This window comes from Suncus etruscus, chromosome 5 (genome assembly GCF_024139225.1).
Source record: "Suncus etruscus isolate mSunEtr1 chromosome 5, mSunEtr1.pri.cur, whole genome shotgun sequence".
NCBI classification, from domain to species: domain Eukaryota; kingdom Metazoa; phylum Chordata; class Mammalia; order Eulipotyphla; family Soricidae; genus Suncus; species Suncus etruscus.
The window spans coordinates 27,946,897-27,972,381 of record NC_064852.1 but is presented as its reverse complement, the minus strand read 5'-3'; the positions used below and the strand labels follow the sequence as shown (position 1 = coordinate 27,972,381).

General features: G+C 44.5%; 1 protein-coding gene across 1 annotated transcript in view; it reads left to right on the top strand.

The window, feature by feature from the left end:
• The window catches only part of MYO1E (myosin IE), a 211,096-nt gene that overhangs the window by 135,574 nt on the left and 50,037 nt on the right, over positions 1 to 25,485 (top strand). Inside the window, exons 8-16 of the mRNA XM_049773610.1 lie at positions 1,705 to 1,839; positions 3,366 to 3,498; positions 10,926 to 11,122; positions 13,130 to 13,210; positions 13,959 to 14,045; positions 15,171 to 15,257; positions 17,938 to 18,105; positions 18,881 to 18,966; positions 21,437 to 21,518. Coding sequence (XP_049629567.1) covers positions 1,705 to 1,839; positions 3,366 to 3,498; positions 10,926 to 11,122; positions 13,130 to 13,210; positions 13,959 to 14,045; positions 15,171 to 15,257; positions 17,938 to 18,105; positions 18,881 to 18,966; positions 21,437 to 21,518 — 1,056 coding nt within the window. The remainder of the gene's footprint in view (positions 1 to 1,704; positions 1,840 to 3,365; positions 3,499 to 10,925; positions 11,123 to 13,129; positions 13,211 to 13,958; positions 14,046 to 15,170; positions 15,258 to 17,937; positions 18,106 to 18,880; positions 18,967 to 21,436; positions 21,519 to 25,485) is intronic.

Sequence of the window (25,485 nt, the reverse complement as noted above, 5' to 3'; positions counted from 1 at the left end):
TTGGTTTGAATGGAGGATGCTGGGTCAGGGTGGGGATCCTGAATGAATAGTGGCCATGAGCTGGCAGGGTTTGGTGAGTGAATCAGGCCTCCACATTTGCCAGGGTGGAAGTCTGCAAAGGGAGACCATTGACAAAGGACTTGAAATAGGTTCAAGACTCTTACCTTGGGCTGGGAAAGTATCCCAGTAGAAGAACAAAGTAATTTGCTGTGTGAGGTGCTGCACTCAGTCCAGCCTTTACCATTTCAATCACAAAACCAGAAAACAAACAAAAACCAAAACAAAGTGAAAAACTCAGTCTTTCCTATGGACAGTGGAAGGCTGGAGCAATTTGCAAACTGCTTTTAAATGATGTTCCAGCTATCGGAAATCCTAAGTTTTTAAAAATTGTAACAACATGAACATTTTGTTTGTTTGTTTGTTTTTGGGCCACACTTGGCTATACTCAAGGTTTGCATTCAAGGATAACTCCTGGCATTGCTTAGGAGAAAATATGGGATGCTGAGGATTGAACCTGGGTCAGATTCATGCAAGACAAATGCACTTACTCATTGTACTACCTCTTTGGCCCTTATCATAAACAGTTTTATATGTTAGCATGTCCCTGTATTGGGGATCCAGTTTACATTGTCTTTGAGGAAAGGCCTGCATCAAATTTTAAAATTCCATTTTTTTTGTCATAATCTTAGGTCATTTCAGGTGCAGGAAATGAAATGGTGTTGGTAATGCACATTCAATTTATATTTTCTATAGACATCTTAAATCATAGAGAAGAATTGTTCTGCTTGGAAGAATACATAAGGGCCCAGAAACTTCAGTGAATTCAACAGGCTTTATATTGTTTTACTCAAAGTAATATGTACAGATGGTTAAAAAATGATTTTGTGAATCACATGTACAGGAAATATTCAATTGAGCACTTCACAGAAGTTCAAATTTGATTGCAGGATCACTTTTACTAAAGCATCAAACCCTCTTCCAAAAATCTTCTGCCCTTAGGTATACTCAGAGATGGGGAGGTGACAAGCTCAGAGAGAAGAGGGGGTTCAGGCAGCTGACCTAAAGGGAATTAGTATTGCTGTTGAGGAACAGATGACTCCTGTGGGAATGAGTGTGGAGGGAGAAATGTTATCTGCCTGGGACTTGGTATCCCACTGTGAGCAGTATAACTAGACTGGTACCCTTTTTCCAAGCCTTAGCAAGTTGGCCAGAAACTGAGTTAATTGTTTTTTGCCTTCCTTCTCCAAGAATCTCACTTCGTTGGTCAAGGACTGGGAAAAGTCTTAACCTTCAGAGGACTTCCTAGAGTGTAGATCCTGCAAAACTTGGAGGGTGGGGTTGGAGTGCTAGAACAGTGGGGAAGGCACTTAGCTTGCACTCAGCTGACCCTGGATCCATCTCTAACATTGCATAAAGTCTCCTGAGCACAGACCGAAGAGTAAGCCCTGAACACTGCCAGGTGTAGCCCCTAAAATTTGTAGAAATGACTCAGAACAACTTCAGAAGAGCAGGTATTCTGTAACCCCTCCATATTTTGGAGACTAGGACCATGGGTCTATTTAGAAAGCTGGTAGTGAACATTTCCTGTGCTGGGCCTGAGGGCGGCAGGCTGTGGATGGCAGGTGGAATAGTTGGGGGAGAGGCGAGCTGGGTGTTGATGTCTCTGGTGTCCTTGTCCCCATATGTCATATTTTTTTGCTCCAGCTCATCGAAGGTGCCTCAGCGGAGCAGAAGCACAGTCTTGGCATTACTAGCATGGACTATTACTACTACCTGAGCCTGTCTGGCTCCTACAAGGTGGATGACATCGATGACAAGCGGGAGTTTCAAGAAACTTTGGTAAGTACCAGCACTAGGCCAGACAGGCTCTGCTGCAGATGTAGCCTCGTGTGTGACCAGACAGGGCAGGAAAGGAAGCCAACAGTATGGATTTACCCCCTCATTCTCTTGTTAACCCTGCATTTTCTGAATGCCTAATTCCAGGCACTGCCTGATGGCCGTGGATCTGTTGGGAGATGGAAAAGAAAGTGGATCATCAGTTCCAAGCAGCAACACTAGTAGTTAACAGCTAAAAAGTATTGCTAAATGCTGCAGTTCTTTGCTTATTTTTTTTGCAAATGGAGATCCATTTAGAGCATCTTTCATCCTTCTTCCCACCACTCTCTTTTCATCTGCACAGTGCTGGCCAGAACCTATGCCTTTCATATGCCTAGGGATTAAAGCCGTTGTCCCTTGCACATAGTCAATCCAAGCTTAATCCCGAGTACCACATGGCTCCCGGAGCACCACCAGGAGTGATCCTTGAGCACAACTGGGTGTCACCCCAAGATGAAACCCCAAAACTTTCCAACTCACATAGTTTATTGAGATGCCATACCTCATAGGAAACAACCTAGAGACATCTAGAGCTTTCTCATAATTGGGAGTTTTTCTTTGGGGGAAAGAGAGCACACCCAACCATGCTCAGGTCTACTCCTGGCTTGATTTTGAGGGTCACCTGCCAGTGGTGTTCGAGAGACCATATGCATGCTAAACATAAGCGCAGCCTGCTGAACTATCTCTCCTCCACCTAGAACTTCTTGCAGGAAGCTAGTTACCATTTAGCCTGGGAGAACTTTGTCACCTTTAAGTCAGCTCCTCTTAGACCTATTCCTCAGCTCAGTTCCAGAACTCAGTGGAAAGGATTTTTGTAGATAGAGCTGGGAGGAAGATAGTGTTTGTTCCTGAAAGACAAGAGGTTCTGTATTAGATGGCATCCTGGGAGTAGGACAGAGAAGTATCAGATGCAACATGGTGTCTAAAGACCTGGATGAGGAGGAAAGGAATAAGGCTGTCTCTGTCATCCTAGAATACGGTTCTCTTGGAAGGCAGCTAGCAGAGATACAAACATTTTAGCTGTTACTCATGCAAGAATTTTTCCAAGTTTGCTTTTATTCGATGTCTTGCAGATTATGAGTCCAGATACTCTAGAAAGTGCTGTCTACCAATTCTCATGGCAACAGATGCTGCCATGGAAGGGCTGGAAAGGGCCACCATGGCAGTCTAGGAGGACAGGGTAGTTGCCAACACACCCCAAGAGGTGAGGGCTTTCCACAGCTTTGCACACAGCTGATGCTTCTTCTGAGCCCCTTCATGGAACACTTGTGCCCCACTGAGGTTGCCAGAGACAATACGGCAGGTTGAAGCTTGAATTTCAAACAACTACCCATCCAGCATTCACAGGCTCAGCCCCCAGCCAGGAAAACTGTGTGTGTGAGTGTGTCACTAACAGCATCCTGCTGCATCAAACAGGCCACTGATAACAGCACCACCCCGTCTCATCCTGGCAGCCCCCTTACGCGGACGCTTTGTATCCTCTCTTGCAGCATGCCATGAATGTGATCGGCATCTTTGCTGAGGAGCAGACGCTGGTGCTGCAGATCGTGGCAGGTGTTCTTCATCTAGGAAACATCAGCTTCAAGGAAGTGGGCAATTATGCAGCTGTGGAGAGCGAGGAATGTGAGTGTTTTCTGGAAGTGAGGGAGTGGGCCTGAGAGTGTGCTTCAGTCACCAGTGGATCACCCCATCATGCATATAGACATAAGCCTAGTTCCCACCCACGGTGTTTGGGGGAAGAGACAATACAGGTGCTGTGTCTTCCTATGGCAGAACACAAAGTACCCAGGACTCGCCACTAGCTCCAGGGCACCATGGCCACTGGATGTGGGGCTTGAGCCTCTCCAGTATCCCACAGCTTTCCAGGCTGCCTTGAATCACCCAGGAAGACATTTCTTCCTTTCTCAGCATTCTTCCAGAATGATAATTTTAGATCTCGGTAATAAATAGTAGCCCACTCGTTGCTGACAACACAGTGCGGCTGTTTCCATTCCAAATAAGGTTCTTTTATTTTATTTTGTTAACATATTTGTTTTCTTTTGTGATAAGAGGGAAGTTCTGTTAACCTGATGTCTCCCCGATAAAGAAATGAATTATGCTTACCAGGGAAGGGGAAGAGGTAAAAAACAATAAATACTCTGGAAGTAGATGAAGTCAGGGATATGACTAAAAAGGATATCGTGAGCCCTTTTTCATATGTCACCCATGTAACAAACGCACATGTGTTTGTATGATGAACACTTGGTCTTTTTTGGGGAAGGGGAGGCTATACTTAATGGTGTTATGGGCTTATTCCTGGTCCTATGCTCTGGAATCACTCCTGGTGGTGGGAAGGGGAGCATATAAAGATGCTGGGGACTGAACTTGGGTCAGCTGCATGCAAGGCAAGACCCCTTAGCCCCAACCGTTGGCCTTTTAATGGTGAGAATTTGGAAGAAGACCTAATTTCTCTTGCTTCCTTGGAATGGATAATCTTTTGTTGCTGTTTTATGCTGAAAAGCCACCTTGTGGCTACCGCAGCAGGCAGCATCCTGAGTTCCTGAGCCAAGAAGTGCTTCATCACACAAAAATCAGACACAACAGCCTTCTTAGCAGACTGGCCCAGGTCCAGGACTGGCAACTGCCATGAATTTCCCCCAACTAGAGCTGGAGGAGGATTAGAGGTCACAAGAAGTTGTGCCTGGAACCAAAGAGGTTAAAAAAAGAAATGTGTCCTTCCCCCAAAGAATTCTGTTCTCTGCTCTGTTGGAGAGACCTACCAGGGTTCAAATGGGCCCCTGGTGGAAGTTCTCCCTCTGCCCCCTTGTTAGTCTGAATGCTCCACTTCCAAGAAAAAAAACTAAGGCTTTTCCTCTCTAGTATTCTTTTCAGAGACTTCTGCTTTATATCTATTTTTTTTCTTTACTTTTCTTTTTTGGTTTTTGAGCCACACACAGTGGCGCTCAGGGGATACTCCTGGCTCTGCTCAGAAATTGCTCTTGCCAGGCTTGGGAACCAAATGGGATGCCAGAGATCAGATCCAGGTTTGTCCTGGTTTTGCATGCAAGGCAAACTCCCTACCACTGTGCTATTGCTCCACTGTGCCCCCGCTTCCATTCTTTTGTTTTTTAAAATTTTAGGCACTGTGGTATTATTCTTAGTAGTGTTTCTTGCATGCCAGAGGATCCACTGTCCTTCACCAGTGTCTCAGGGCCAACATCAATCCCCAGTAATAAGCTTCCTACTGAAGACAAATTCTCAGTTTCTGTTGCCTTTGGGTATATTATTATTTCCTTTATATCCCACATAGGAGTGCCATCATTCTGTGTCTGTCCCTCTCTCCTGACTCATGTCACTCAGCATAATACTCTCCAAACCCATCCATAAAGCATGTGAATTTTTAAATAGAGTGATGATTTGTATCATCTTTTCCAGAATTCACCAGCTTCCCATTTCAGATTTACACAGAAAACTTGAGTCCACATTTGCTTGCACCTCATTTGCATTTATTTATTTTAGTTTTGGGGGTCTTATCAGGCTATATTCAAGGGTTACCCCTGGCTCTGCATTCAGGAATTGCTCCTGGCAGTGTTTGAGGGACCCTGTGGGATGCTGGGGATCAAACATGGTCATCTGTACGCAATACAAGTGGCCTACTCGCTGTGTTATCTCTCTAGCTCCTACTTTGCTTTGCATTTTGATCTATCTTTATTAGGAAACTGAGCTGAGACATCACTTACTAGCAGGTTGCCTATGTTCTCTGTAACTGCTCACTGTACCAGAGTCAGCAGGCTTTTTACAGAGTCATGCCACCACCTCTTCTCTCTCCTCACTGCTCCCCAGCTCTTGGACTGGCAGTCTTGCCCCAACTGCACCCCACCTATGCATAGGAATGCGTAGTGTAGTGTGAAGGAACTTTCCATAAGCATGCCTGTAATTTCAGTCATAAGGAAGTCACTGAAGAAAACAGGTCATAAAAACTTACCCTCAAAAATCACACCATGGAGATTTTTCAGAGCGGTTACAAGGTTTCCTCATGTGAGTTTTGTGTGACTGAGTCACAACCAAACTGTGCTCATGATTTATTCCTGGTTCTGTGCTCAGAGAACAAAACAGGGTTATATTTGTGCAAGGCAAATGCCTTATCCCCAGTTCTATCTCTTTGGCTTGCGATTCTTTTATATATATATATTATTTTGGGGCCACACTTATAGCATTTAGGGGTTACTCCTGGCTCTGCTCAATAATTGCTCCTGGCAGGCTCAGGGATCAAATGGGGTGCCTGGGATCAAACCTGGATCTGTCCCAGGTCGTCTGCGTGCAAGAAAAACACCCTACCACTGCTATCTCCAACCCAACAAGTTTGATTCTTTTGGTTTTTGGGCCACATCCGGTAACGCTCAGGGGTTACTCCTGGTTATGCACTCACAAGTTTGATTTTTTTTTTTTTGGTTTTAGTTTTTGGGTCACACCCGGTGGTGCTCAGGGGTTACTCCTAGCTCTGCACTCAGAAGTCGCTCCTGGCAGGCTCAGGGGACGATATGGGATGCCGGGATTCGAACCACCATCCTTCTGCATTCAAGGCAAACACCCTACCTCTGTGCTATCTCTCCAGCCCCATCCATAGTCTGATTCTTGACCAAACTCTATGTCTTACTTTTCAAGCATCTCTGGCCATTCACTTGTATACTTGTATGCTCCTAAGGTGGGAGCCAGAAGTGTGGAAGTGTAGTGTACTGCTTTATCAGTCCCTTCTGGTTTTTTTCTTTTTTTGTTTGTTTTTGTTTTTGTTTTTTGTTTTGTTTTGTTTTGGGCCACACCCGGTAACACTCAGGGGATATTCCTGGCTATGCGCTCAGAAGTCGCTCCTGACTTGGGGGACCATATGGGACGCCGGGGGATCGAACCGCGGTCCATCCTAGGCTAGCACTGGCAAGCCTACCTCTAGAGCAGTGGTCCTCAAACTATGGCCCACGGGCCACATATTATATTTGTATCTGTGTTGTTTCTTCATTGCAAAATAAGATATATGCAGTGTGCGTAAGAATTCGTTCATAAGTTTTGTTTTTACTATAGTCAGACCCTCCAGTGGTCTAAGGGACAGTGAACTGGCCCCCTGTTTAAAAAGTTTGAGGACCCCTGCTCTAGAGCCACCACACCGGCCCCCCTTCTGTTTTTTCTTATACACTCTTTGTTTCTCTTGCTTGGTTTCTTCTTTTCTTTTCACACTGGCTGTACTCAAATCTTACTCCTGGCTCTGTGCTCAGGAATCACTGCTGGTGAGACTCAAGGAAACATTACGCAATACTCAGGATCAAACTTGGGTCAGCCATCTGCAAGGCAAGCACTTTACCCACTGTTCTATCTCTCCAGTCCCCTTATTGCTTTTTTTTTTTTAACCTCTGCATCATTATTTTTAACATCTTTTTTGTTGTTTTTTGTTTATTTGTTTTGGGGTCAATGCCCACTGGAGCTCAGGGATTACTCCTGGCTTTGCTGTCAGGGAACACTCCTAATTGGATTAGGTGGCACCTATATGGTGCCAGGGACCAAATCCAGGTCAGTTGCATGCAAGGCAAGTGTCCTACCCTGTGCATGATAGATCTGGACCTCATTTTCTGTCTCAAGGGACTTTGTAGAAGTTCTATTCACAGAGTACACAAATTAGGACCTTCCTGATTGTATCAAATTGTTCACTGTTTAACTGTCATGAACAGTGAGAAGCCCTCACCGAGAAATCACAAGAGAGACACAGTAAGCCACCAAAATTACAGCTTCTCCATTGACTGGTCATAAGTGTCCTTTGGGTCTTAACTCCACTATATGATGTGTTCAGCCTGTTGTGTGGGTGACCTTCAGACTTAATCTGCAAACGTCGGTGTTTTTGTAAAGGCAAGTCCTATTTCTCAACACATTTCTTTTTCTGTGTACCAAGCACCAATCCCAGATCCTTACATATGAGGCATATATCATACTCCTGAACAACGTCCCTGACACCATGGTGCTAACCCTGAAAATAAACGAAAGTTAGTCGTTGGTGGTATGTGAGTGCTTGGATTTTGTTGGAAGCCTTCTGCTAGTTAGACCTGTGGAAAGTTTACATGGTTATGAATACCTTCTTCCTCTGGCATTGTACTTTTTCCAAATTATCTCCATAGAAAGCACAAACTGAGAAATGTCAGCACATAAGAGTCTAGCACCATCTATGAGATTAAAGCAGATTATCCTTTGTTGGGAGGCTTGTGACTCTTTTTTTTTTTTTTTTTGGTTTTTGGGCCACACCCGGCGATACTCAGGGGTTACTCCTGCCTGTCTGCGCAGAAATAGCTCCTGGCAGGCACGGGGGACCATATGGGACACCGGGATTAGAACCAACTACCTTGGTCCTGGATCAGCTGCTTGCAAGGCAAACGCCGCTGTGCTATCTCTCTGGGCTCAGGCTTGTGACTCTTGAGCATCTTCTTGGTTTTTGTTTTGTTTTGTTTTACTTTTTTATTGCTGTTGTTGTTTCTGGGTCATGCCCGGCAGCGCTCAGGGGTTCCTCCTGGCTCTACGCTCAGAAATCACTCCTGGCAGGCTTGGGGGACCAGCTTGGATGCCAGGATTTGAACCACCCTCCTTCTGCATGCAAGGCAAATGCCCTACCTCCATACTATCTCTCCAGTCCTATTGTTTTATTTTACTTTATGGTCATACCTGGCTATGCTCAGGGTTTACTTAGACTTGGCTCTGTGTTTAAGATCATCCTGCTGAAGCTTGAGGGAACAAATAAGGTGTTAGGGATTGAATCCAGTTTGGCTATATGCAAGGCAAGCATCCTACCTGCTTTCTAACATGAGCATTTTCTCGTTTGTTTGTTTGTTTGTTTGTTTGTTTTGGCCACACCTGGCAGCACTGAGGGGTTACTCCTGACTCTTCACTCAGATATTGCTCCTGAGGGCTCAAGGGACCACATGGGATGCCAGGAATTGAACTAGTGTCCATCCCGGGTCAGCTGCATGCAAGGCAAATGTCCTGCTGTGCTATTGCTCTGGCCCTGCATTTTCTCACTTTTAACAAATATTTTTCTTTTCTTTTTTTAACAAAATATCGTTATCAGAGAAGATTCACAAAAAGGCCATTCCTGTCCTTGTGCATTAATTTTTTAATTGTGTCCCTAACAATCTTGTCATGTGTATTGAAGCCATAGCACAGTTGACAGGATGCTTTCCTTGCATGTGACCAACCCAGGTTCAATCTCTGACACTCCCATCTGATCCCTGGATCTTCTCTAGTATTTCCGAAGCACAGAGCTAGAAATAATCCCTGAGAAGTTCCAGGTGTGACCCAAAAACTAAACAAATCTTTTTCCCAAAGGGAAAAAAACTGGACTTTTTTATGCCAAAGAATGGTGTCATTCTTGGTGTCAGAAAGTGTTTTGACCAGAATCAAGAAAAGCCAGAGCTGTGTGTAGCTCAGCAATAAAGCACTTGCCCTTGTCTGTGTTCAATTCCTGTCTCCCTCAAGAAATCTTTCTATATTAATAGTCATGTTGTGGAGCAAGTTGTTGAGACTGAGAAAGTCGGTTTTTTATTCTGAGATTCTCAGCTGCATCACTGCAGTCATTATGATGACACAGGTTTACCTTAATATGAATGACATCAGTCTCACATCAGCCCACTGCTGTTCCCCAGAGAAATTCGGTAATGTCCATCTCTAGAAACCATTCAGGATTTGCCCAAATATCTAGTCCAAGAACTCTTTCAGGGGCCAGATCGATAGCACAGCGGTAAGTCATTTGCCTTGTACACGGCCAACACAGGATGGACCCTGGTTTGAATCCTGGCATCCCATATGGTTCCCCGAGCCTGCCAGGAGTAACCCCTGAGTACCCCCGCTTGTGACCCCTCCAAAAAAAAAGAAATGGTTTTTGTTTAGGCTTGGTGGTTTTTTTGGTAGATTTTTTTGGTTTGTTTTTGTTGTTGTTGTTGTTTATGTTTTGGGGGTGTGGGGGTTCAGGCCACAGCTGGCAATGCACAAGGTTTACTCCTGGCTCTGCACTCAGGAATCACTCTTGGTGAGCTGGGGGACCATGTAGGATGCTGGGGATCAAGCCTGGGTCAGACTTTTGCACTACCAATCTCACTACTCACTACCATCTCTACAGCTCCATACCTGTGGTTATTAATTTGCTATCACCATATGTTTCCATTTCTCTGAGAATGTGCACAAAAACAATATTCAGAGCTAAAGAAGTGTTTTCTTGGGTTCCTCTGGGGCCATCTTGCTACAGGTGTGGAAAGATGTCCTTTCTCGGATCTTTAGCTGTGCTCTTGGAGAGCTATTGCTTTGACACACTTTTTGGGTCACTGATTTATTTGTACTTGGAATTGTCTTTTCTAATAGAACAATTTAGAAAATCAAAGTGACTTGGCATGTGGGGGTAAGATGAGTGTCCTCACTGGGTGAGAGTCACCAATGGGAGATGGGATGTACACACACAGGATGATCATAAGGGTGTGGAACAAACCTGGCTCTGAAGTACATCAACTATTTCTCAAGGACGGTTGTGTTTTTACTTACCTATCTTTAGCTCTATTTTGCTCTGTGATCGGCAGTACCATTAATGACAAGTCTCCATGTATACAACATTCCAACCCCATGCCCTCTACCAGTGACTGTTTCCTTCCACTGTTTTCTTAGGGTCCCTCCCTCATACCCTTCACACACCCACATCTTGGCAGTAAACCAGTTCTCAGGTTCTGTTGCCTTTGGCAATTGTCTATTCCCTTAATATGGTTCTTTATATATCATGTATGAGATTATTCTATGTCTGTCCCTGTCCTCCTGACTAACTTCACTCAACAGAATACTCTGCAGATCTACCCACATACCAGTAAATTGCATGATTTTCTCTTTTCTTATAGCTGAATAGTATTAAATTGTGTTGATGTGCCACAATTTTTGTATCCACCCATCGGTTCTGGGGCACTTGGGATGTTTCCCGATCATGGGTGTTGGTGAGTAGGCTGCAGTCACCATAGGCATGCACATGTCTTTTCTGATTTTGATCTTCATTTTGTTACCTGTAGTTCTCGCTTTTCCTGCCTATCTTCTGGGGATCAATCAGGACCGGTTAAAGGAGAAGCTAACGAGCCGGCAGATGGACAGCCGGTGGGGCGGCAAGTCCGAGTCCATCCATGTGACCCTCAATGTGGAGCAGGCGTGCTATACCCGGGACGCACTAGCCAAGGCCCTGCATGCACGAGTGTTTGACTTCCTGGTCGATGTGAGTGACCCCTGCCAGAATCTATACACCCTTGGTCCTGGGCTCTAATGCCAGCACTTACAGAATCAATTAATTTAATAACTTGATTTTTACCATGGCCCTATGACTTATCTCTCCTCTAATTATCGCTCCTGTACAGATAAACTCATTAATTGCTGGGAGGGGTTTAAGAAAGTTAATCACAGTCACGTCAGTGTACTGTCATCGATCTGGGCATCAAACTTAGGGAATCTGGCAGAGCCTTCCAGTTCTCCTACCTGTCTGCCTTTTTATACAGTCCAGAAAGGAAGAAACCCCAGGGGGGCCAGAGATCAGAAACAACAACATGGCAGGTTGATGCCAAACCTCCAAGTCTGAATCTAGAGGAATGATGATTTTTTTTGGGGGGGGGGCACACCCGACAATGCTCAGGGGTTATTCCTGGCTGTCTACTCAGAAATAGCTCCTGGCAGGCACGGGGGACCATATGAGACACCGGGATTCGAACCAACCACCTTTGGTCCTGGATCGGCTGCTTGCAAGGCAAACGCCACTGTGCTATCTCTCCGGGCCCAGAAATGATGATTTAAGTGTCCGTGGTGGGATTGGGTGTGATGAGAATTGGACAGGGTAGGGCAGAGTTACTTCCTAATTACTAATGGCATTAATAAGGTCAAAGGGCTTGTGATACTGGAGAGTAGTACAGCAGGTAGGGCACTTGCCTTGTACACAGCCAACCTGGGTTGGATCCTTGGCATGGTCCCCTGAGCCCCTCTAGGAGTGACCCTCAGCACAGAGCCAGGAGTAAGCCCAGAGTACTATAGATGTCCCCCTCAATGTAAACAAAAATAAGATGGTAATGTGAAATGAACTCCCAACCTGAGGCTTGCCCAGTGTGAGTTAAGGGATTAGAGGTTAGCGACTGAGGGACTGGAGTGATAGTACAGCAACTAGGGCATTTGCCTGCAAGGTCAACCCAGGTTTAATATCCAGCATACTATGTGGTCCTCATAGTAGCACTAGGAGTGATTCCTAAGTGCATAGCCAGGAGTAACCCTTGAGCACCATTGGGTGTGGACTGGAAAATAAAAATCTAAGTGAAACAAAACTTTGGGGTCAGAGTAATAATACAGTGGATAAAGCATTTGCCTTGTACATAGCTAACACAGGTTTGAATCCCTGTATCTCATATGGTCCGTGAACCTGCCAGGAGTAACCAGGAGTAACCCCTGTGTATTGCTGGATGTGGCCCCCAAATGAAATGTAGGTGTTAGTCTCTGGTTTTGTGAGGATTCAGTAAACTCAGGGAAGCCTGAGTCATATACACACAGCTGCTTTTATTAATCACTTCTTAAATAATAGCCACTAGTGATTATCTGCAGTTGTACACCTCTCTGAGCTTTTGAACAGACTGCCTTTCCCTTCATGGCACTGGCATCAGATTAGGGGAATCATTACATCTCTGCTGAATTGGTTCATGGAAAGAATATTTATAGGCTTCGTAATATTGGGGTGTTATGTGAAATAGGTGTTACTGTTATCACAGTGCTGAGACCTTCTGGGAAAAAAAAAAGAACTTTCTGAAATGCTTGTCTTTTATCACTAAGCAAACATTTTGGTATATGACAGGGAGGTATGTAGTCCTGAGGATTGAACCCCGTGTTCTCACATACAAACTATGTATTCTAACTCTCGATGTGTCTACCTGACCAACACCACCCCCAGTCAAAATCTTTTTTTTTTTTTAATCATAGTACACTTTTTAGATTCTGTTGTTTTCTCAAAATAGTTGCCATTGCATTTAGATGTTTTTAATTGGATGCCATACCTGGCAGTACTCAGGGACTACTCCTAGCTCTGTGCCACAAAGCATTCTTGGCACTGCATGGTAGATCATGAAGTATAAGGGGACAAACCTAAGCCTCCAAGCCTGCAAAGAATATACTCAGCCAGAGAGCTCTGTCTAGCCCCATGTTGATTATGAAAGAAAGGCAAAGAATCTCTGTGCTCACATTTCTTTTCTTTTAGTCTATCAACAAAGCAATGGAGAAGGACCATGAAGAATACAACATTGGTGTTCTGGATATCTATGGTTTTGAAATATTCCAGGTAAGACCGATTTGAGAATTTGGAGAGGAAATGGGACAGTGCATTTCATCTAGTTGAAAGAAGTAATTTCAGACAGTGAAAAACAAAAGTTACTGGGACTTATTTTGCACTATTAAGTTCTTTTTGCAGGGTCAGAGAAATAGGACAGCCAATAAGGCACTTGTCTAGCACATTACTAGCCTCGGTTTGATATCTAACACTACTTTTGGTCCCCTGTAACCTACCAGGCATAAACCCTGAACATAGCCAGCTGTGGTCCCAAAACAAAACAAAAAGTTCCCCAGTTCTCTTAACTATAAAATATACTGGTGTGGGGGCTGGAGTTATAGATAGTACAGCAGATTGGGTACTTGCCTGTATGCAGCCATCCTGAGTTCAAGCCCTACATTACATATGACCCCCAAACCTGCCAGGAGTAATCCCTAAGCATAGAGCCAGAAACCCCTGAGCATCACTGGTGCACCCAAAATAAAACAAAAAAGTGATGTTACTTTTTGTTGGTGCCTCCAGCATTTATGTTAAAGTTTCACATTGAAACATTTCACTACATTTCTCAAGAAATAGCTTTAAGATCTGGGGAAATAGCTCCAAAGGTTGAGCATGTGCTTTTCATGCTAGAATCATAGATTTAAGTCTTATAAGTGTCACCGGGGGTGGAGGGGAGGGGGAATGAAGAAGAAATTAGTTACTTTAAAATGATTCCGCAGAAGCAATTATATGCATGTGACAATATTTTTTTCTCCTTCAGAAAAATGGCTTCGAACAGTTTTGTATTAATTTTGTGAATGAAAAATTACAGCAAATTTTTATAGAATTGACACTAAAGGCAGAACAGGTAAGCACTCCTTCATCTTGTTTTATTGTTAAGTTATATCTTTTCCAGGGACTGGAGTGATAGCACAGCAATAGATCATTTACTTTGCATACTGCTGACCTCAGACGGACCTGAGTTTGATCCCAGCCTACCAGAAGCGACTTCTGAGCACAAAGCCAGGAGTAACCTCTGAGCGCCTGGTGTGGCCCAAAAATAAACAAACAAACAAAAAGTTATACCTTTTCCAGGTATAGAGATAGTACAGAGGATTAAGTACTTGCCTTGCCCCTGGTCGACACAGGTTCAATATCTGTCATCTTATATGCTCCCCCAAACTCCCCAGGAGTGATTCCTGAGCACAAAGCCAGGAATAACCGCTGAATATTGCTGGGGGGGTTCTTACCACCACCACCACCACCTGCCAAAAAAAAAAACTATTTAGAGCAAGAGAGATACAGCACAGCAGCAATGGGGAATGGTGCTTGCCTTGCATTTGGCTGACCTGGATTTGATAGCTAGTTCCTCTTTGGTTCCCTGATTCCCACCAGGAGTGATTCCTGAGCACCACCAATATACCCATAAAAACAAACAAAAAAGTTCACATAAAGTTAAACCTTTTTCCCTCTGAGCAACAGAGTCAGGTTCCAACCTTGCAATAGGAAATGTACCCAAATGCAGTCCAGCAGAAGTTCCAAAGGCCGTTGGACAGTTGGACACTTGCACCTGTGACCTAGCTACACCAACTACAGTAGTTGAATTCTATTTTGGGCAAATTGTGCTTATGTCTCTTCATTCTTTGACTGACTTGCACATGGTCCACCTAGCTTCAAACCCCAGCATCTCATGGGGTCCCCCAAGCCCCACTGGCAGTGATCCCTGAGTGCAGCCAGGAGTAAGTCCTGAACATTACTGGATGTGGCCCAAAACTAACTAACTAAATTAATAAATAAAATGACTGAGCAATGAAATGTTCCTTTTCTTTCCTTCTCAGGAAAAAATAAGTAAAGATAACTTCTAAGTTTTTGTCAGAGGATATTCAAGTTTACCTCTTAGAGTGGTTTATGTGTCTTAACTGTCTACCTGTACTGACCTCAATTAACCTTCCTCGATATTTAACAGTATGTATTGCTGCTTTCTGTTCTCCAGGAAGAATATGTGCAAGAGGGAATAAGATGGACCCCCATCGAATACTTCAATAACAAGATCGTGTGTGACCTCATAGAGAACAAAGTGGTAAGTGTTTGTCCGCCTCTTTGCTGTTGCAAGTTAATAGTGACATTCTGTTCCATGCTTCATTGTCTTTTGTTTGTTTTGGAGGGGTTGTTTTATTTTGTTGTTTGGGGGAAGGGGGAAGGGGAATTGGAAGGTTTTATGGCTGTTTTTTTTTGGGGGGGGTTGTTTTGTTTTGTTTTTGAGCCATACCCAGCTATGTTCAGGGTTTATTACTGGCTCTGTGCTCAAATGTTACTCCTGGTGGGCTTAAGGAACAGCATGGAAAGACTGGGATCAAACCTGAGTTGGCCACATGCAAGGCAAACAAACACCCTACTTGCTGTATTTTCAGTCCAGCCTCTCCCTGTATCTTTGATTTAAAATCAGTGACAGTTCTGATTGTGAGAAATTTTAGCAATGTTACTAATTTTGTCTCTATGTGTATGTATGAGAAATAGATCAGAAAAAAACATTTCTTTTTTTGGAGGGGTTGTGTTTTTTGGGGTGTTACACCTGTCAGCACTCAGGGGTTACTCCTAGTTCTGTGTTCAGAAATTGCTCCTGGCAGGCTTGGGGAACCATATGGGATACCGGGAATCGAACCAAGGTCTGTCCTGTGTTGGCCACATGTAAGGCAAATGCCCTACCACTGTGCTATCACTCCAGCCCCTAGGAAAGACATTCTTGTAGTAAACATGGACAATTTTTAATCAGTATACTATCCATTTGCTAGTAGAACCTTCTGATTTCCAGAGAAGACTGCTATCATCTAGCTCAGTGGCATAGCATCATAAAATAAAGCTTTTCTAGGCCAGAATGATAGCACAGCGGTAGTGCAATTGCCTTGCATGCCATAGGCCTAGAACAGGCCCAGATTCGATCCCTGGCATCTTATATGGTTCCCCGAGTCTGCAGGAGTGATTTCTGAGTGCAGAGCCAGAAGTAACACCTGAGCACCACCAGGTGTGGACCAAAAACAAAACAAAACAAAAAAAAGGGGTGGGGTTTCCTTCTAATTAGACTAGTCACCTGACCCTCCAGCAATCTTTAGATTCGAAATTATTCAAAAGAAAATAAAAAGGGCTGTAAACAGTGATCTCTATAGTTTAGAATTGTTTATAAAAGCCCAAAACTGGGGGCCGGAGAGATAGCATGGAGGTAAGGCGTTTGCCTTTCATGCAGAAGGTCATCGGTTCGAATCCCGGCGTCCCATATGGTCCCCTGTGCCTGCCAGGAGCGATTTCTGAGCATGGAGCCAGGAATAGCCCCTGAGCGCTGCCGGGTGTGACCCAAAAAAAACACAAAAAAAAAAAAAAAAAAAAAAAAGCCCAAAACTGGAAACAGTAAAAGTGCCCAACAACCATTCAGTAAAATATTGTAGTCAGACCAAGGGGATACAGCAATGAAAGCAGTAGAAAGAATGTGTTCTGTGGTACTGACAAAACATGCTGTTACAGATAATGGACTGAAAGTGAATATTATGAAATGAATAAAGGTCAAAGGAGAATTTCTTTTGGGTTTTAAAACTTGCTATAATAGGAATGGTAGATAATAACCTCCACATGACTTTGAATAGAAGAACATTTGGGAGTTCATCAGGTTTAAGGTTTTTTTTTTTTTTTTTTTTTTTTTTTTTTGGTTTTTGGGCCACACCCGTTTGACGCTCAGGGGTTACTCCTGGCTATGTGCTCAGAAATCGCCCCTGGCTTGGGGGGACCATATGGGATGCCGGGGGATCGAACCGCGGTCCTTCCTTGGCTAGCGCTTGCAAGGCAGACACCTTACCTCCAGCGCCACCTACCCGGCCCCAGGTTTAAGGTTTTGTTGTTTGCTTGTATGTTTTGGTGTGGGGGTGCAGAATATATTTTTCATCATCTTTAATCTAAGTGCTCACTCCCATGTGAGATTAATAATTATATTCGGGGCCTGGAGAGATAGCACAGCAGCGTTTGCCTTGCAAGCAGCCGATCCAGGACCAAAGGTGGTTGGTTCAAATCCCGGTGTCCCATATGATCCCCCGTGCCTGCCAGGAGCTATTTCTGAGCAGACAGCCAGGAGTAACCCCTGAGCAACGCCCAAAAACCAAAATAATAATAATAATAATAATAATAATAATAATAATAATATATTCTTGTTCAAAGGAAAACACTGACTTAGAAAATGGTATCTTAGGGGCCAGAGAGATAGCACAGCGGTAAGGCGTTTGTCTTGCATGCAGCCAATATGGGATGGGCCTAGGTTCGATTCCTGGCATCCCATATGGTCCTCTGAGCCTGCCAGGAGCAAGTTAATTCTGAGCACAGAGCCAGGAATAACCCCTGAGCACCGCCGGGTATGGCCCAAAAACCAAAAAGAAATAAAGAAAAAGGAAGGAAGAGAGGGAAGTAGGAAGGGGGGGGGGACCTATCTTGGGGCCAGAGAGATAGCACAGTGTTTGCCTTGCACATAGCTGACCCAGGACAGACCATGATTAGATCCCTGGCATCCCATATGCCCCCTGAGCCAGGAACAATTTCTGAATGCAGAACCAGGAGTAACCCCTCAGCACCACCGGGTGTGACCCTCCACCCCCCACCCCCAAAAAAAAGAAAACAGTATTTTAGTTTGAGATTGCTGTTTTGTTGGTTAATATAAGACCCGATAAGCATTTATCTATTGTAAAACTGTCACTGACCTGGGTTTGCCTCTTTGGTTTCATTAGAACCCTCCTGGGATCATGAGCATCCTGGATGATGTGTGTGCCACCATGCATGCCGTTGGGGAAGGGGCAGATCAGACCCTGCTTCAAAAACTCCAGATGCAGATTGGGAGTCATGAACACTTCAATAGCTGGAACCAAGGCTTCATTATTCACCATTATGCTGGGAAGGTAGGTATGGGGAGCAGGGTAAGCATGCCCACATCTGCTTGTTTTAAACCTTTAGGTTTGTCTTTTGTTCTCTTATAAGGGAGCTGATAACTGCCTCTCGGCCTATAGTCATCTGCTCCAGTGGCTTTTTTGTGGTACAGCCATTCATCCATCCCTCCATCTGTTCATCTACTTATCCATCCATGCACCTGACTGTTCATCCACCCGTACATGCATGCTTCTCTCCATTTATCCACTTATTCCCTCATTCACACACCCTTCCAAGCAACTATTCGTTCATCTACTATTCTATCCATCGATACATTCAACTATTTAACCATCCATTCATCATCCATCCATCCATTCAGTAACTTAGTTCCTTTGAAATATTTGGAGAGGTGAAACAAAATTTATTTTTAATGTTTTCCAGCATAAATTATTCTTAATTGAAATATATATATATATATATGGCTTATTCAGCATAAAGAGTTTTATTTTATTCCATCTTAGCTAAGATTTAGGGATAATCAGTTATTACTTACACACATCCTGTTGGATGAGGTCTTGAAAGTCTTTGCCTTAGATCATTTGGACTATGGAGAAGCCAAACTACATTTATCCACAATCAAGTTCCATCGTACAGTTTTTAAAAGAAAACACTTACAGTTCAATGTGACGGTTGGGAATAATAGAACTAATACTGTATCTGGACATATGCTCTTGCCATGTCACCTTGCATCTCATCTTGAACTAAATGCTTATGATATGAAGTTGATCTCTTTCCCTTCTTGGCCAGGTATCCTATGACATGGATGGCTTTTGTGAAAGGAACCGGGATGTTCTCTTTATGGATCTGATAGAGCTTATGCAGAGCAGTGAGCTGTAAGTATGTTTGACCTTAAATAACATGGGGGATAGATTGGCCCAAAAATGTTTAATAGAAGAACCAATGTGTGGTATTTCATGCCTATGAACAGTTAAATCTGTTGATCCACTTTGTTATCCTTGGTCTGAATTGGTTTCTCAAAGAAGCTTTTCTTTTCCCCAGGCTCAGCCTCCACCCTGGCCCCAATAACAAGTATTTTGCATGCCCTTTAGGCCCTGACTTCATCACACTCAACAGTATTTCATCTCTCAGGGAGAGCTAAGCTGGAATGGCCATTTCGTACAAAGAGTTGGAGAGTCTAGCTCTTTATCCTTAGGACATCATCTCTACAATTCCCCATAGTCCTCCATGTGTTTATTCTATTTTGTTTTTGTTTTAGGGCCACACCTGGTGATGCTCAGGAGTAATTCCTGGCTCTGCACTCGGGATAGGCTCAGGAGACCATAGGGGATGCTAGGGATAAAACCTGAGTCAGCCATATGCAAGGCAGAGACTACCTGTACTATTGTTCTGGCCCCCAGTCCCTCAATTGTTTAAAATGTCCAGTGGCTTAGCAAGACTGATTTAACCTAAATCCTTAGAATTTTGAGGAAATTACTTGAGATGTGTGGGAGACTGACCCAGTTCACGTCTCCTTTGTAAACTATTGGGTGCCTCCATGAAAGCTCTCTAGAGAAAGACAATAAAGTTGTCTCTCTGGTAAGCTGCTGGAGACCTAGGACTATCTCTGCTAGGCCTTTCCTTCTTTCTGACCTGCAAAAATTGTCCTAGAATTGGATATGGGACTGGGTCTACTTGATCAGACCAAAACATGCCAGGCAGAGGCACTATTACCATCTCCCAGATTTCACCAATCTTCACAAGTTTGTGAGTAATAGCTGCCTTTTTAGTCAACACTTTAAACCGTCATAATATCACTGTTCCCTTCCTTCACCTAGAGCAGTGATTGATGATTTTCTAAACAAGCCTTGCCGCAAAGCAATCAAGCAGACTCCTTTTTTAAGCCCAGTCGGAAGTCAGTTGTTCCACTCTGTTTAAGTCTCTTTCCTATCCCCTTTCCTGCCCTTCCTTACACCCACACTCCTTCCTTCAGAGATTCTGGCACATAAAGTCTCTTTGCTCTTTTCTGCAAGGGTCAGGGATGCCACAAAGTCCTGGCTTGTGGATTTAGGGCTTCCAGATGCTGGCAGACCATCAGAATACTCAGAACAAAAAATAAATATATATAATTTTTAAGGGACCGTGATTTTACAATACTGTAAATGATTATTTCATTCAAATCCTTTTTTTTTTTTTTTTTGGCTTTTCGGCCACACCCTGTGACGCTCAGGGTTTATTCCTGGCTATACGCTCAGAAATCACTCCTGGCTTAGGGGACCAGATAGGACACCAGGGGATCTAACTGCAGTTCATCCTAGGCTAGTGCAGGCAGGCAGATGCCTTACCCCTTGCGCTACTGCTCCAGTCCCAGATTTCATTCAAATCCTGCCAGTGATACCCTTAATTACTAAATTATGGTTGCTTTGAGCAGCATCTCTCATATACACATTCTCTGTTTGGTAAACATGTTTAGGATGTTAGAATCATGTCCGATCCCATTAAAAGCAGGGTGCTGGAGAGATGTATCCATGTTCAAAATGTTCAAAATGCAGTTTAGGAAGAATTGCCTTTGAGGGCCAGATAGCCTCATATGCCTGGAACTCTTCATTCAGTAGATATTTATTCATCACTTACTGTGTCCCTAACTTGTGTCATAGCCAGGCATATGTATAAAGAAATACAACTCTGAGGGCCATAGCAATCATACAGTGGGTAGGGCATCTGTCTTGCACTCAGCCAACTGGGGTCAATCCCAGCATCCATATGGTCGTCTGAATACCTCCTGGAGTATGATCATTGTCAAGTATAACCCAAAAACAGACCAAAAAAGAAGTGTTACATCCCAATTAGAAAGACTAAAGAACTGATTTAGTAGGCAAAGCAGCAGTGAATTATTACTGTGCCACATACAACTGCTCATATGCAAGAGGCAATTTTTTTGTTTGGTATTGTATTTGCTTACAGGATGGGTGACATCTTATTGGATGCTCTTAGCATAAGACCACCAAGACTATGAAAAGTACTCAACCCACTTCCCCAACAAAGAGTTACCTAACCTGAAATTCCAAATATCTGCAGGGGTCAGAAACCCTCCCCCTGTGTTTTTTTTTTTTCCCCCATGCAGAGAATCAAACCCACAGGCCTCACCCATGAAACCTAAGTGCTCAATCCCTGAGCCACAGTCACAGCCCCAAAAGCCTGCCTTTGAGAAACTTCATTCTGTATTTGCTTGTGCTCAGAGTAAGTGGCCTTTCTGTAGCCAAGATTATGTGCTTCCAAAGACACTTTTCTCTACAGAAACAGGCTTTCCACTCTCAAAGTACTTACTGATTGCTAATCCATCCTCCTTTTTTTTTTTTTTTCCAGACCCTTTATAAAGTCTTTATTTCCAGAAAATCTGCAAGCTGACAAGAAAGGGCGCCCAACTACTGCTGGAAGCAAAATAAAGGTTGGTTCTATTTGGGGAAAGTTGAAGATTCCTAAGTGGGGCAGGGTTTTCTAGGGGTCAGGAACTGTACCCAGAGCTGGGGGCAGGTCATGGAGGGATATGGAGGTTCCAGAACTGACCCAGCGTGATACATGCAGAGCTGACTTTGTCTTGTCTTTAAGCCAAAATTTCAAATGGCTGTCAAGTGCCTCCTCTCTCATCAGGGGATGGCCGTTAGCTGTAAGAGAAAATGGTTTAAAACTCAGTCTGGAGGAATTCATATTGGAGTATCAGAAATGGGCGATTCAGAGCCATATTTTGGATTTTGATGGCAGTTTTTCAGGCCAGAACCCCAAATGGGTTAATAATGAATCTTGATGTACCTGAAATTCTGCTGCGTCCGGAGGACCCACTCTTCATGCTGGGCATTGAAGATGCATTCTTTCTGCCAACCACAAGCACATATAGCCTTGTGGATTGTCAGTCAGAAGGAATTCTTCCAGAAGCTTTCTTGATTGGGTTTTTTTTTTTCTGGAGGGTGGGGGCTCCCTGATGCCCTCTTCCCTCTACCTACCGTCCCCCGCCTGCCTCTAGGACAGGCATTTTCCTTCTTTCTCTTTCTCTCTCTCTTTTCCTCCCCTCTGTCTCTTACTTGCTGTCTCCCTCTCTCCTTGTGTTTCTCTTTTTCTCTCTCTCCCCCCTCTCTCTCCCTCTCTCTCTCTCTCTCCTCTCTCGCTCACCCTCGCCCTCTCCCTCTCTCCCTCTCTCTCTTTCTCCTCTCTCTCTCTAACCCTCGCCCTCTCCCTCTCTCCCTCTCTCTCTTTCTCCTCTCTCTCTCTAACCCTCGCCCTCTCCCTCTCCCTCTGTCCCTCGCCCTCTCCCTCTCCCCTCCTCCCTCTCCCTCTCTCTCTCCCCTCCTCCCTCTCCCTCTCTCTCTCCCCTCCTCCCTCTCCCTCTCTCTCTCCCCTCCTCCCTCTCCCTCTCTCTCCCCCTCTCCCTCTCCCTCTCCCTCTCCCTCTCCCTCTCTCTCCCCCTCTCCCTCTCCCTCATGTGTTGACTGTGTTCAGTAACCCATCTCAGAGCTGGAGAGAGCCCAAGGCTTAAGGCACTTGCCTTCCATGCTGCCAATCCTTGTTCCATCCCCAGCACTACATAGGAATCCCCTCAAGTCCCACCAGGAGTAATCTCTGAACACAGAGCCAGGAGGAAGCCCTGTGCATTGCCAGGTGTAATCTCAAATTCAGAATAATGATAATCCATCGTAGGCATTTATTATATCTGAAGCATAGCAAGCCTAAATGTTTAGGCTCCTAATTGCTCGCTCCTCTCCCTTACTGCCACACCTGTGCATAAGGCTCAGTGGCTATTTTTCTGTGCATGTAGGATAGCATGAGCCTCCTCCTCTCCCCTCACTTGTTTTTTGTGTCCAGAGCCCAAATGTACTCCTGGAATCACCTTTAGCTTCATGTACCTGGCTCTTATCATCTGTTGTGTGCTCCAGCTCTTTCTCCTCTGTGGGTTTTAGCCCCAGTTAACTAGTCTTGCAGGCAAGACCGCTCACTGGTAGAAAGGAAATGAGCGTGAAAACACAGCAAGGAATGCATCCCAGACAGAAGGGCCAACAGATTTGGGGGAGGAAGGCAAACACCAGCTAAGGTTTGAGGAAGGGAGTACGGATGTCGGGAACAGTGGTATAGAGAAGAAATGCAGAGACATTTCCTCATCCTGGGATAAGGGTTTGCTGGAGCAAGATTGAGAGCGGAGCAGACACCACCCTTCAAAGGCCTCAGCTGGCAGTGACCGCCTGAAGCTGCTGATGCTTGCTCCGGAGGGCCTGGACATGGCTCAGCTCTGGGCGGGAAGACCAGTCACAAGATGGTCACATTCCCAGCCAGAGGCCCCATCATCAGGGCTGCAGTGACTCACTTTCAGGAGTTCTGGAGCTGAGCAGAATTGACTTTATAAAAAGGAGAGTGGGGTGGGGCAGGCCAGGGTTTCTCCTGCTGAGAAGACTTGGCACCTGTCTTTCCTTTCTACTCTTGTCTGTTGGAGTCTGCTGCAGAATAATGCAGGGGTCATTGACACTTGCATGCAACAGAGCAGCAGCACAAAGGGTCCCCCAAGCCTTGGCAGGAGTGATCTATAAATGCAGAGCCAGGAATCAGGCCTGTGGTCACTTTAGGTCGCCAGGGTGTGACCTAAAACCAATAAGCAAAACAAAACCAAAAAATTATCACTGCCTGGTCAAATGTTGCATGGTTCTTTTCAAGGTGCTTGCTGACTCTGGGATGGTGAGGATTGCTTTCTTCTGGAAACCTTAACCTCAGGGCTATCTGCTTGTTCGGGGAAAGGAAATGGCTATATTCTTACTCGCAGGGTCACCTTCTCAGTATCTTGGGTGACCTGTGATCAGAGTCATTCCTTCTCTTGGGAGTGAAATTCTGTTTCTTGGGTTCATTCAAAAGTACTTTTGTTGTTGTTGTTGTTGTTTTTGGGTCACACCCAGTGGCACTCGGGTTACTCCTGGCTTTGCACTCAGAAATCACTCCTGGCAGGCTCAGGGAATGTTGGAAATCGAACCAGGGTCCATCCTGGGTTGGCTGTGTTTAAGCCAAAGGCCCTACTGCTGTGCCATCACTCCAGCCCTCAAAGGTACTTTTTAATACTGACTAGGCACTGCCAGATTTCCCCTACCTTCCTGTCACTAAGTAAATCCTGTTCATGAGATCCCCGGGTAAGCATTTAACACAATCTTGAATTTCTAGGACAGAAGTGGACATTTATATTTATGCTCAAGCATTAAGTATTGCATTCCTTTCTTTTTTATTTTTATTTTTTTTCTCTCTTTTGGGTATACCAACAATGCTGACTTTATACTCAGGAATTACCCTTGGCAGTATTCGAGAACCATAGGGGAAACCAGGAATCAAACCCAAGTCAGTCAGGCATAAGGCAAACACTTTACAAGTTGTACTATTGCTCCAGACCCTGCTGCTTTCTAATTTTTTAAAATTCAGAACTGGGAACTCGAGAAATATTAAAATTCAGAACTGGGAACTCAAGAGAGTACAGGGGTAAGACATTTACCCTCCTCACTCCTAGCACTGCAGAGGGTCCCCCAGGCATCCACAGGAATAAACCTGAGTACAGAGCCAGGAGTAAGTCTTGAGCACTACTGGTTGTGATCTCAAAACAAACAAGTCTAAAGGATTTAGATTTACAGGATATTTATGGAACAGAACTCCTCTTCCTTTGCTTATAAGTAAAAGTGTTCTCTTTGGGTGGGTGGAGGGTGGGCACACCCGGCGGTGCCCAGGGATTATTCCTGGCTATGTGCTCAGAAATCGCTCCTGGCTTGGGGACCACATGGGACGCCCCAGGGGATAGAACCCAGGTCCGCCCTAGGTTAGAGCGTGCAAGGCGGATGCCCTACCACTTGCGCCACTGCTCCGGCCCCATGAGTTTTATTTTTTAAATCAAGGAGTAGCAAAGATACCAGGATCATCTGTAAACAGTATTTTTGGCCACGTGGTAGGAAGGCTCGAGGGGAACATGTAGTGGGCAGGATGTTGTAGAGTCTTACAGGCCTGTTGGACTGCTTAGTAGTTGTGGTGGACTGAACAGGCTTTGGGGGTTGACTTTGCCTCTTGGAACTCAAAATGGACTGTCATAGTGCTGAGTGTCTAGACTGAGCATTGAGTTGTCTAGGACAGTTGTTTAACTGTATGGCTAGGAATTGCCTCCTAACCTCATCAGTGCTTGGGAGACTCTCCCACATCCCTAAAATGTATTCCACATTGTTGAAATTAATTTCCCACACCAAAACTGTCTAATCCTGGCTTTCTCAGTTAATTCTTTTTTTTTTTTTTTTACATTTTTCAAAAAAAATATTTTAAAAAATGCATCACATAGTTGACATAGTTGATCATAATACATTTGTTTCTGGATAAATGAAAGAAAAGTCATTGAAAAGATAGAAAGAGGGGCC